The sequence below is a fragment of the Physeter macrocephalus genome, chromosome 1 (genome assembly GCF_002837175.3).
Source record: "Physeter macrocephalus isolate SW-GA chromosome 1, ASM283717v5, whole genome shotgun sequence".
In the NCBI taxonomy this organism is placed as follows: domain Eukaryota; kingdom Metazoa; phylum Chordata; class Mammalia; order Artiodactyla; family Physeteridae; genus Physeter; species Physeter macrocephalus.
The window spans coordinates 92,723,981-92,737,867 of NC_041214.2; the positions used below are offsets into that span (position 1 = coordinate 92,723,981).

Here is a 13,887-nt window from a genome sequence, read left to right on the forward strand (position 1 = left end):
TCCCAGAAGTACTAAATGAAAAGCCTGGGGCTCTGGGTAGGAGAATAATCATACTTATTTTCAGGAACAGAACAAAGAGTTGGCCTCTGGAGCACCTGATGTCCAGGCAGTCACACTCAGATGTCAGTATCCTGCTTAGCTCCACTGTGCGGATTAACCTTTCTGTTCCCACTTGCCCCATTCACTGTGCTGGGAGAAATCCTAGCAATATGAAGGCTTCCCATTCAGTGGCTACTGAAGCCAGGCACAGAGCCCAGTACAGATTCCTAAAGGTAAGATGACTGATCACCTTGACCTTGGGCAGAGAGTTCTTAAATCTTGTCAAATTAAATGTCCATTCTTTCTATGAAAGAGAGATTCTATAACATTTTCATGCTAATCCTTTTGGGCATTAAAAGGACTACGCTATTTCATGCACTGTATCAGTCAGAATAAAAGGAACATCATGTTTTATTTCAAATCCCTACCCATTATGAGTAGCCAATATGAGAGGGGGATGGAGATATGTGTCCTTGGTTCAATCAAATCTTATCATGAGATTTTTATTGCCTTTTCTTATTCATAAGATGTACATACATCTTTGTAAGCAGCCTCAAATTCTTTGGGACCAGAAAACGTATAACTAAATAAATTAATGTATTCATTCTTTTATCCACATGGATATATAAAAACAACCCTCCAAAATATTAATATACATTAACGTATGATAAAAACTTGCTTGAAAGACAATATGAATTAGTCTTATTACCTTCCCAGCTCACAGCTCGAGAATCATGCAACCTGAAGTTTAGTTAACACATTTCTACTAGCTATGTAACACTGTCACTGGCTGTGTTAACATACTGATCCAGGCCATGTCACTACACTTGGCTTTATACTTCAGTTTTGTTATTCCAAAGAAACTACCACCTCTAGAATACTACTACAGTTACCTCTTTGCCTGTAGTAAGAATTCAGTAAATACTGGCTAGTATGTCTATATCCTCTTCATTTACAGGATTTTGATATGAGGATTGAATAAGAATTGGGAAGTGCTTTAACAAGTGTATAAAGTAAACCATTATTATTACTTCCTTGTTTCTCTGTCCTTTCTCCCACTGTAAACTGGAACACAGTAACAGAGACTAGATCTATTCTAAAACTTCTCTTGGTGGTCAGCATAGATTCTGTGCACAGGGGAAACTAAGGGCTGAGATTTTTTTTGGTGAAGAAAGAACAATCACACACAGTTCTCCAGAAAGGAGTACTTGCCAAGTTTCCCTGGACATTCAAATTGCTTTTTCTGCACCCCAGAGAAACTCAGAATATACAATGAAATACAGCCAAGTCCTGGATACCAACTGAAGAACTCTAACTACCTCTTCCTGCTGCTTCCTCTCCTAAGTTAAAGGAAACTTCTGTTTAGGTTTGGTTTACAGGTTAATTCTAACTCCAAGAGAGAATAGTTTTTATACTGTAACACAGCTCAACGTGAAGCTCCAGGGGCCAAGGAGGAGAACCAAAAGAGTAAGTCTTTTCCTACCAGAGACAGAACTGAATCTGAGGACTCACCGGAGATGGCTTCTTTGGAAAGCTGGGGGGTCGAGGTGGTACCTCTTCAGGGCAGACAGGTAAAAAAGGAGTTTCCTTGAACTCATTTTTCTGGAAGAGATTCATGGCTGGCTCCTTACTCTCTCTCTCTTCAAGCATTTGGCTTCGGTAGGCAGATGGGACAGCTGCCAGGCTACTGTGAAAAGGGGGACTGGGAGGGGAAGAGGGGGTGGCTTCAGCAACTTGGTTTAACCCTGTGGGTGCCAGGCGTCAGCAGCTGCCTGCAAAGCAGAAAGCTATAGAAAAAGAAAGGACTGGGTCTCAGAGACTAGTTCAAAAGAATGTTTATGTCACAGGGAAGTGAGAACAACACATCATGGGATGAGACAGTATAATGCTGGAAAATTTCAAATGAGTGAAAATTAGTTAAGAACACAATGCCTGGAGCATAGCTTAGAGCAGATTTTGAAATCGATTTCAGGGTAATAATAGCTACCATTTATTGCACACCTATTGTGGGGAAGGTTTATACACACACACACACACACACACACACACACACATATATCTACATGTTCTAATTCTTACTACTATCCCCATTTTATAGGAACTAATGTCCCAAGAGGTTATGTAATTTGTCCAAAGTCATGTGGCCAGTAAGTGGCAGATCTGGAATTTTCACTATGCCACTACAGATTAGTATCAGTAATGCCTGTGGTCATTACTTAGGAATGGAAACTATGGAAATAAAAACATAGCAATGTAGGGGAAATGAAATACATCGAAGAGGGAAAGTTATCTCCAAACAGAATTTGGAGAGATACAAAAAAAATGTTGATTTTTGGTTTTCAACATAATAAAGTTCAACTAGAAATGTCTTATAAGCAATTAAAGGGGTGAAGCTGAAGAAAACAAAAAGAAAGGGTTGGTGATGTACATTTGGGAATCATTCTTCTCCTTTGCTAAATTCATTCCCTGTGTTTTCATTTTCTCACTTCAAGATGAATCCATCATTTCATTAGTAAATAAAATTTAATTTGTGTAAAAATTATGAGCCAGTTATTTTCTAGGAACCATTATAAACATCATGTTTCTTAATTTTCAGTGAATGGACTGCCAAATGATTCCAGAATATAATATTTAGTTCTTATCAGAGGAGGAACAAGAACAGAGATGACAATGATAGATATGTTTTAAACAGTATTACTTTTGCTAAGTCAAAGAGGTAAAAGAACAAGAGAGTACGGTGCCCATCTAGATGTCAATCAAAAGAAAAAGGAAAAGAATGGCTAGAGAGCAATAAGAAAAATGAGGGCTAAACCAAAAAAGAAGTCAGGAAACAGGAGAATGAATTATTTTATTTTAGAATATGAGAACCTATGACTCTATCTCTCATAAAATTCTTACATTACCTATTTGAGTTATTGACAAATAAGACCAGGAGAAACTCTACCCTTTCCTCCCTAAACTCCATATTAAACTTTGACCATGTTTTCCCAGCTTCTATTCACTCCTCCTCCTGCTTCTCTCCCACCAACCTTTACCCAAAGAAGGGTCCACTTCATTTGTTTGTGACATTAATGATTAAGCTACAGTTATTCTTTCAGGAAGCACTGCCCTTTCTGACCTAGTGTGGTTAATGACTCTGGATACAAAACAAATGAACAGTCAAAACTTACTAGTCAAGTTAACCACTAGAGGCACAGATGCTTTTAAGATCTAATTATATCACTGGCTCCCCCTGCTCTGGCCTTGTACCTCTGGAATAGCATTTGATCTCTCAGAGCAGATGGAATAGCACCGATAGGCAAGGCACCAATTCATTTGTGCTTATAGGTGCTCTAAATACCAGACTTTAGAGTATCGGCATTGGTTCTCTGATACTCGTTTGTTTAAGTGAAATTCTTCTTTTGATTATGGCAATACAATGCTAGCATTTATAAAATCGAATAGTATCAGAGATGGAAGGAATCTTAATCTTGTCCTACATAAACTAAACTTCCCTGATGCTAAAAATCACTTAGGGTATATATATTTACATATATATTTATATTTGTATATATACTTATAACTACAAATTTCCACAGCAATTCACACACACACCACACACAATTTACAGGCCTTTGCTTTGAAAAGTCTTATTCAATAGATCTAGGTAGGTATCTAAGAACTTGTATTTTTAATAAGCATCTCTGGTAATTCTTATAATAGGGATTTGATGAACACTGGTTTGAAATCCTTTTCCTAGTCTAGCCTGAAGAATATTACAGAAGAGCCTCCCAGCCTCCAAGACCTATTCTAGAGCCTTTTCTATCTTATCAAGATGCCTCTCGTACACCATCATTTTTGCTAAGTTGAAATCAGAAGGATAAAAGGGAAAAGATCAAAGAGAAAAGCAACTCCTGAATAGAAATGAGTACAAACTCTTGAAAGATAAAAAAAAATAATAGAGTGAAAGAATCTAAAATATCAGTGATAAGAGTAAAAAATATTTGTGACCTCAGTGATTATGACAGGAGAGTGATATTTTACAATCATGTACAGAAAGGAGGCTGAAAATGACAGATACTAATATAGTCAGAGAGAAGAGGCAAATATGAAATTAAAAGAGAACATGTGTTTAGCAAGGTGTATGAATACAAAATCATCACATAGAAATAAATTGTATTTAAATATCAGCAAAAACAAATAGAAAAGGGAATTTAAAACATTATACCAGCTCTAATAGCATAAAAAATACCTAGGAATAAATCTATTGAAAGATGTCTAAGACATCAATACTAACCGCTCTAAAACATTATTGAAAGAAATTAAAGATCTAAATAAATGGAGAGACATACCATGCTCATGATTTGGAAGGCTCAGCAAAAATGTCAGTAATCTCCAAATCAATCTATAATTGCAACACAAAATCCAACAGGTTTTGTGAGTGTAGAAAATGACAAGTTGATTTTTAAAATTCACATAGAGATACAAAGAGCGAAAAATAGCAAAGGCAATCTTGAAGAAAAATAGCGGAGGATTTGCACTAACCAGTAGGAGACCTATTATAAAGCTATAGTAATTATAAAAGAGTGGAACAGACACAAAGATAGATAAAGCAACCAATGCAACAGAACAGAGTGCAGAAAAAGACCCAAACATATACTGAGGCATCAGTTATGACAAACGTGACACCGCAGTGCAGTGGGGGAAATGACGGTGTTTTCAACTAAAAAAACACCATCTAGATACTCATATGGAAAAAAAAATGTTTACCCATGTTTTTATGCATGGTGTAAATATATCTTACACCATGCATAAAAACCAATTCAAAATAGATTACACATCTAACTGTCAAAGTTTAAAAAATTAAAGCTTTTAGAGGAAAACATAAGAGAGCATCTTTATGACTGTGGATAAGCCAAGATTTCTTAAATAAGACATAAAATATGGTAACCATAAAAGAAAAAGAATTGATATATGGGACAGTATTAAAATCAATAACTTTTTTGTTCACCAAAAGATACTATTAAGAGTAAAAAGACAACTCACAAAGTGGGAGAAAATACTCATATTACATATATTGTCAAAGGATTTGTGTCCAGACTATATAAATCACTTCAAAAATCAATAAAAAGAGGTTCACATTCAGATTTTTTAAGTCTTTTGCAATTATAAATAATGCTGTAAAAATAACCTTGCAAATAAGTCAAATGTATCTGTAGAATGAATTTCTAGAAGTGAGATTGCTGTGACAAAAATGTTTTTATAATTTTCAGAACTGCAGATTCATTCCCTTTTTTCTATTGAGTTGTTTGTCCCCTTCTTGTAAGTTTGTAAGATCTACCTTAATATCATTTATATTAAAGCTCTGCCACCCTCTATGTTGCAAATATTTTTTCTACTGATTTTGTTTGTGGACTTTTAAAATTAAACGTAACTTAAAAGGCACAAATCTTAAGTGTAAAACTCCACTATTTTTTACGTATGTGTAACTCACACAACCACCACCCAGGTAAGATTATATATATTTGTAATAAATATTTATTTATAATAAATATTGGGTTGGCCAAAAAGTTCGTTCAGGTTTTTCCATACCATCTTACGGAAAAACCCAAATGAATTTTTTAGCCAACCCAATATAATAATATATATTATATATTATACTATTCCTACGAATTGAGTCAGTCCCTTTGAAGAAGGTTTCAACCTTTTTAGAATATATTTTTATAATATTTTTCCCATTCTTGAATTGGTAATTTTGATTCATCTCTTAATAAATTGGAAATTACTAAAGTAATTATTACATGAATGATATGTGAATGATATAATTCCTGAATTCTGACATGTCTAAGAATGCCTTCTTGCCAAACTGTAGATGATATTTGATGAATACATAATTCATAGGTCACACTCATACCTTGTGCTGACGTAGCTTTACTAACTTTAGAGTTTTAGTGTGGTGTTATGGAATAGTTCAAAGCCCAATGATTTTTGTTCCTTTGTAGCCAACTTACTTTTGCGCTTATATTATCATCAGTTAGTGGATAAATAAACTATGGTACATCCAAACAATGTAATAATATTATTCAGTGCTAAAAAGAAATGAACTATCAAGGCATGCAAAAGACATGGAGGAAACTTAAGTGCATATTACTAGGTGAAAGAAGCCAATCTGAAAGGGATGCATAATGTATGATTTCAATCATAAGATATTCCGGAAAAGGCAAAACTAAGGAGACAGTAAAAAGATCACTGATTACCAGGGGTTGGGGTGTGGAGGAATGAATTGGCAGAGCACAGGATTTTTAAGGCAGTGAAACTATCCTGTATGATACTACAGTGGTGAATAAATGTCATTGTACATTTGTTAACACCCATGGAACGTACAACACAAAGAGTGAACTCTAACGTAAACTATGGACTTTGGGTGATGGTGTGTGAATGTAGGTTCATCAGTTATACAAAAAAAAAAGGCACCACTCTGGGGCAGGATGGTCATAGTTGGGGAGGTTGTGCATGTGTGGGAACAGGGAATATATGAGAATTCTCTGTACTTTCTGCTCAATTTTACTGTGAAACTAAAACTGCTCTTAAAAATAAAGTTTATTAATTTAAAAAAAAAGAACTTGCTGGTTAGTGACTCTCAACTATAATATTTATCATTTCCCCCAAATTCAAAAATGTTATAGGTATAAATATTATTTATCTCATTAACATAAATGCTTATTTTTACTCCCAAAAGCAAAATAAGAAAATGATTAAAAAGTATCAAAGAGATAAGAGAACATGATAAAATGTGTGAGAGATAAGAGAACAATTGTTTCATTAAAACAATTACTTAGCTTCACCTTTACCCTAAATTTTAGCTTAATTTTCAACCAAAATTTAAGGAATATCAGATAGAAAGGCTCAGAGATGTAATTAAATCCAGGACATTTATTATAAATCAACAGTTTTGCCATTCACAATTGAAAACAGCAGTGTGGTAAAACAGAACACTGAACCTGAACTTCAGAACACCTGATCTGTCACTTGTTAACAATATGTGGGCAAGTAACCTAACCTCTGAAGTTTGTTTTCTCATCTGTAAAACTTCCTAGGAGTTTTGTTAAGATTAAATGAAAACACATGAAAATGCTGGTACCCATAAAAGGTAAAAAATGTAGCATCAACTGAAAATTCTGAATCAGATTAAATTTCTCTTATCATCAAAGTTAAGATACATTTTCCTCAATCTTAGGAATTTTTATTCCTAATATAAAATAAATTATCACGTCTTATAAACTTTATACTTATAGCTGAATATTTCTTCAGTCATCACTGTCGCTTCCTGATTCACTCAGCTGCAAATCATTTCCTAAAATAAAAAAAGGAAAACTGTAGTAATTGAATATTTAATATTTTAATATTTAATATTTTTGGATAACATAGATGTTTTACAAAATATAACCCCAAGGTGATTCTGTTTAGTCATCGTTATGTCTTTAAATTATAGGATAAGCAATCTGATTATTAGTCACATCAGTAGCAACTCAAAGAATTAATATTACCTGTGAAGAAAAAATAAACCACCAATCTTCAGCATAGTTTTAGTATCACTTGGCATCTATTGATATTTTAGTCTTCCTTCACATACCAACATCACCCTTCTTTTATACCACTGATTTAATTACATCCGGAAATGAGGAGAAAATGTGGTTCAGAGGATCAGACTATTTTGAAGAGTGAAAAAACATACAATGTTTACTTCAAATTCAGTCAAAGTCATTAAGTAGTATATGTTAAGAGTACCTCATCATTGATTCTTTCGTAATTCATCCATGTTCTTACAGTGATGGAACTTACATTCCAGTGGGGGAGACAGACAATAAACAAATATATAATGTAATATTTATCCTAAGTAGGGATAGACATTACATTATTTAGATGGGTCTGGGGAGAGTGGTGAGAGATGCTATTTTAAATAGGGTAGTTAGGAATGCCTCCTCAAGGTGGGACATTAGAACAGAGATCCAAATGTAGAGAGAGAGTAATGAAAATACAGAGGTGGGGGAAACTGTCCAGGATCAGGAAAAAGCAAATACAAATGCCCCAAGGCAGAAGCATGCTTCTTGTGTTCTCTGACAGCAAGAACACTCCTGTGGCTGCAGTGGAATGAATGAGGAAGGGAATGTAGGGAAATAGGTCAGAAAGATATCCAGAAGACCATGGTGTGTAGATCATGGAAAAAACTTTAGATTTTGTGTAAAATGTAACGGGAATTCAATTCACTGGAAAATTTTAAACAGGCAACTGACTTGAACACTATTGTATATCAGTGAATAGACTATAATGGTGTGGAGGAAACATGGAATCAGGGAGAAGATTTATGAGTTTATGCAGTTTCTCATGTAAGATATAATATCAGCTTTGAGAAAGACAAATACTGCATGACTTCACTTATATGTGGAATCTAAAAAACAAAACAAATGAACATATAAAAAGGAACAGAGTGACAAATACAGGGAACAAAACAGGTGCCAGAGGGGAGGCGGGTAGGGTGAGGAGAGAAATAGGTGAGGTACAAACTTTCAGTTATAAAATAGTGACAAGTATGAAATGTACATTGTGGGGAGTATAATCAGTAACTATGTAGTATCTTTGTATGGTGACAGATGGCAACTAGACTTATGGTAATTGCTTTGAAATGTACAGAAATAGCAAATCACTATGCTGTGTACCAAGAACTAACATAGTGCTGTAGGTCAATTATACTTCAAAAACAAAAAAACTCAGAGAAAAAGATCAGATCTGTGGCTACCATGAGTGGGGGGTTAGGGGGAGGGGAAATTAGGTAAAAGGCAGTCAAAAGGTACAAACTTCCAGCTATAAGATAAATACTAGGGATGTAATGTATAATATGATAAAAATAATTAACACTGTTGTATGTTATATATGAAAGTTAAGAGAGTAAATCCTAAGAGTTCTTGTTGCAAGGAAAAAATATTTTTCCTATTTCTTTAATGTTTTATGTATATGAGATGATGAATAGTCGCTAAACCTATAGTGGCAATCATTTCAGGATGTATCTAGTTAAACAGTTGTACACTTTAAAATTTTACAGTGCTGTATGTTAATTATATGTCAATAAAGCTGGGGAAAAAAGAAGTAATATTGGCTTAGACTCAGGTGGTTCAGGTGAAGGTGGTGCTAAGTGGTCAGATTTATAATTTGCTTTGAAGATAGAGCTTACAGGACTATCAACAGTACTGGACTTAGTGCATGAGAGAAAGAGAAAAGTGAAGGATGACCCCCAAAATTTCTGGTCTAAACAACTGGATAAATGGGTGGTATCAATTAGTGAGATGAGAAAAACCAGAGGAACAAGATTGTGTAAAAAAAAAAATCACAAGTTCAATTTTTAAAAAGGTGCATTTGAAATACCTAGTAAATATTCAAATATATATGGTATAGGCAATTGGATATACAAGTCTGAAGCTCAGGGTAGAGGCTAGAGCCGCAAAAGATTTGGGAGTCATTGATTACAGGGGGTTTATTTGAAGCTATAGGATTGGATAAATCTTTTGGGTGGTAAATTACAATGGTTAACAAACTTTTGTATTCTTAAACTACTCCACAATCAACAAAAGCTGGCGTATTTTGAAGTTAATATCCAATTTATGATGAGTACTTTTTAGGCCATATATAAGCTGTTGTAAGATAACCTCAGTCCACTGCATGAACTCCAGAACTAATTACATCACTTGATAAAGAAATCTGCTAAAGCTTCATTTGTGCATCTGGTTCACATGACCATTTTCTTATTTTCAAGCCTTAAGTTTCTCCTTATTATACAACTATTGTATGGCATAAGAATGTTTATCTTGATGTGATGCCTGTAAAATGAGTTTCTCAAGTGACACAAACCCAAATGTCCTGAGTTCTGTTTTTCTTAATAGACTTCATACTACGGAGGTTATAAGCACAGCATTACCATGCTGTTGGTTGAAATGTTCAGTTTTTTTTTTGTTTTGTTTTTTTTTTTTTTGCGGTATGCGGGCCTCTTACTGTAGTGGCCTCTCCCGTTGCGGAGCACAGGCTCCGGATGCGCAGGCTCAGTGGCCATGGCTCACGGGCCTAGCCGCTCCGCGGCATGTGGGATCTTCCCGGACCGGGGCACGAACCTGTGTCCCCTGCATCAGCAGGCAGACTCTCAACCACTGCACCACCAGGGAAGCCCCAAAATGTTCAGTTTTGAAGATATGAGATTAGACTTTGAATATGAGATGCTTAGTAAAGGAAATATGTTTTCAATCAAAAAGGTAATTATGACTTGGAAAAAAGAGTATACCCATAGCAAATGCATTCAGATACCTAAACCAATGTTTCTCAATGAGAGCAATACTGCCCCCTAGGAGATGTTACAGAAATGTACGTGAGGGGTCGCTTGTCCCAGTGATTTGCAGATTGCTAGTGGCATTTAGTGAACAGGGAACTTAGGAATCTTAAATGTCTTGTAATGCAAGGACCAGTCGTAAACAATAAAGAACACTTCTACATTCTGTAAAACTTTTGAAAGTCCAGTGGGATACTCATGTACTTGAGAGATCTGTTTATAATTTTAAGGCCAGAACTAATTGCATTTTTATAAACTAAAAGTATCCTTTTGCACAGATATAAAATTCTCTGAAATTTACAAGGATGCAACTATCATGTAAACTGTAAGAAGACTTTACTTTTTTTTTGAGACCTTTACAAAGATTTTTTAAAATTGTTTCTGAAAACACAGTGATATCTATGTTGCTCATTGGCTTTGGGTCTGCAATACAGCAGCTCAAAACTTATCTGTGTACGCAATTCTATGAATATGTATGTATATACCTTTCCAGTCCTTATTTTAACAAGATAAATAAAAAGAAAAATTATTGAAATATGAGCTGAATATTGCCTTGCTTCCCTTAATTCCAAATATATTCATTAAAGTAAGTGCAAACATACGGCACTTTGTTATGTTTTCTCACCAGGCCTGAACATTCACAAAGTAGAATATATATTACTTTACTATAAACTATTTTTATTTTTTCTTAATATTACATTAATTGTTTTCAAAGATGTATGTGCCTAGATGATATTAAGCTATGAAATTCATTTCAGAATAGTAAAGGAGACTTAAATATATGTTATAAAAGAGGGTGTTGAGTCTGCTAAGGTTGAAAATGGGATGACTGCAGTAACAATAAAAAAGGGTTTATTTCCTCTTAGGAAACTTAAAGTTTGGATAAAATATATCAAGCAAAGAAATTCACTATTTTTTTAAAAGAAATTCCAAGTGGCTACTACTTGTATAACAAGATTGCTGCTGATTTTTCCATACCATTTTTGCATCCAAAATATTTCTAAATTCTTTTACTATTTCTATAGTTTGTGGATTCCTTTGGATTTTCTATGTAGACAATTACATTGTCTATAAATAAGGATAATTTTATTTCATGTATTGATTCTTATTTTCATTTCTTTTACTTGTTTTACTGCATTTTCTAGAACCTTCAGTACAATGTTGAATAGAAATCATGATATTAGTCCTCCTTGTCTTCTTCCTGACTTTAATGGGAATGCTTCTGGAGTCTCTATTAGTATAATGTTGGAAGTAGTTTTGTTCTTTGTGATTAACTTTTATAACTTTAAGGAAATTCCCTTATATTCAATCTTCAGTATAAGTTTTAAAATTAATAAATACTGACTTGTCAAATTCAAATTTGTTGAAATGATCATATGGCTTTATTCCTATAATTTGTTAATGTGGTAAATTATATTGATATCATTCCAGATATTGAACATTTCCTACATTTCTGTGATGAGCTTTACTTGGTCATTAGCTTGCTTGTTTTAAGTATAGTGGTTATTCAATTTGCTAATATCTTATTTAGTAATTTTACAACCATGTTCTTAAGTGAAATTGGTCTATAATGCTTTTTGTCTTGTTCCTGTTCAATTTTGATATTGAGATTACCCTAGAATTATAAACAAATTGGGTTGCTTCCCCTACTCATCTATTCTCTGAAACAGTTTGTAGAAGATAAGAATTGTTTGTTCCTTGAAAATCTGCTAAAATTCATCTGTAAAATTATCTTCAATTTTCTAGCATCTTGGGGATATGGAGATAGGATGAAGGAGGAAGAGACGTTAATTGTTAATGGTTTCTTCAGACTTTCCACTTCTTTTTGAGTCAGATTTGGTAAATTATACTTTTTTCCTAGAAAATCATCCATTTTTATGCCAAATTTACTGGGATAAAATTTTTGTAAAGTTTTCATAATTAAAAAAATAAAAACATACTATAATTTTAACCACTTTTTCATTCCTAATACTGTGTTTTACTCTTTTTTTTTCTTCATCAGCCCTAGTTACAGGTTGGTCTTCTTATAAGTTTTCAAAGAAATAACTTTTAGTCTTGTTGATCCTCTAATGTTTCTTTGCTACCTATTATACTAATTTCAATTCTAATCTATAATACTTTCTTTCCCTGCTTTAAGATCTTATTGTTCTTCTAAGAAGTTCCTAAAGGTGAAACTTTCATGCATTTATTTTCAGTTTTTTAAAAATAAGAACATTTTGAGGCTACAAATTTCCCTCTATCATTTTGGTTGCACCCCAAAATTGTTGAGATATTTTTGATATTGCTTAATTATAAATATTTTATAATTTCATTGTAATTTCCTTTTAATGTGTAAGTCACTAGGTATGTGCTCCAAAGTTTCTAAGCATGTATTTTAAACTATTTTTTGTTATTTATTTATATTCTCATTGTTTTATAGTCATGTGATATGATCAATAAAATATGAATTCTTTTAAATGTGTTATTTCATTTGTCCTAGTAGAAAGTAATTTCCATAAATGTTTTATATTTATATTATTAAAAGAATGCCTGCTTCTCATTTTTATTTTTATTTTTATTTTTATTTATTTATTTTTTTTGTGGTATGCGGGCCTCCCTCTGCTGCGGCCTCTCCCGTTGCGGAGCACAGGCTCCGGACGCGCAGACCCAGCGGCCATGGCTCACGGGCCCAGCCGCTCCGCGGCATGTGGGATCCTCCCAGACCGGGGCGCGAACCCGGTTCCCCTGCATCGGCAGGCGAACGCGCAACCACTGCGCCACCAGGGAAGCCCCTGCTTCTCATTTTTAGATTGTAAGATTCTATGTATTTTCTGTTAGAATGGGCATGTTCAGCCTCCCAAGGCAATAGAAATAAAAACAAAAACAAATGGGAGCTAATCAAACTTACAAGCTTTCGCACAGCAAAAGAAACCATAAACAAAACAAAAAGAAAACCTACAGAATGGGAGAAAATATTTGCAAATGATGCAACTGACAAGGGCTTAATTTCCAAAATATACAAACAGCTCATATGACTGGCAAGGGCTTAATCTCCAAAACATATAAACAGCTCGTACAACTTGACAACAAAAAAACAAACAACCCAATGAAAAAATGGGCAGAAGACCTAAGGAGACATTTCTCCAAAGAAGAAATACAAATGGCTAATAGGCACATGAAGAGATGCTCAACACCACTAATTATTAGAGAAATGCCAATCAAAACTACAATGAGGTTACACTTCTCACTGGTCAGAATGGCCATCACTAAAAAGTCTGCAAATAAAAAATGCTGGCGAGGGTGTGGAGAAAAGGGAACACTTCTACACTGTTGGTGGGAATGTAAGTTGGTATAGCTATTGTGGAAAACAGTATGGAGGTTCCTCAGAAAACTAACAATATAATTACCATATGATCCAGCAATCCCACTCCTGGGCATATATCCAGACAAAACTATAATTCAAAAATATGAATGCATCCCTATGTTCATAGCAGCACTATTCACAATAGCCAAGACAT

The 13,887-nt window shown here is 34.2% G+C and overlaps 2 protein-coding genes across 7 annotated transcripts in view; both read right to left on the minus strand.

Moving 5' to 3' along the window:
• The window catches only part of SLC15A2 (solute carrier family 15 member 2), a 98,221-nt gene extending 92,907 nt beyond the window's left edge, over nt 1-5,314 (minus strand). For 5 of the 6 annotated variants that reach the window (XR_008617413.1, XR_008617414.1, XR_008617412.1 and 2 more), the window contains exons 1-2: nt 4,371-5,314; nt 1,552-1,741 (exon numbers count right to left, since the gene is read on the minus strand). Coding sequence is in view for 3 of the 6 variants with exons in the window: in XM_055084996.1 (XP_054940971.1) it covers nt 1,552-1,689 (138 nt within the window). In the remaining 3 variants the exon portion in view is untranslated. Of the gene's footprint in view, nt 1-1,551; nt 2,577-4,370 lie in introns of those variants that run through there. The other variant, XM_055084995.1, reaches the window with a different exon arrangement.
• Nucleotides 5,315-6,933: 1,619 nt separating this feature from the next.
• Nucleotides 6,934-13,887, minus strand: part of EAF2 (ELL associated factor 2) — a 49,227-nt gene continuing 42,273 nt past the window's right edge. The window contains exon 6 of the mRNA XM_007122624.2: nt 6,934-7,372. Coding sequence (XP_007122686.1) covers nt 7,326-7,372 — 47 coding nt within the window. The 3' untranslated portion in view covers nt 6,934-7,325. The remainder of the gene's footprint in view (nt 7,373-13,887) is intronic.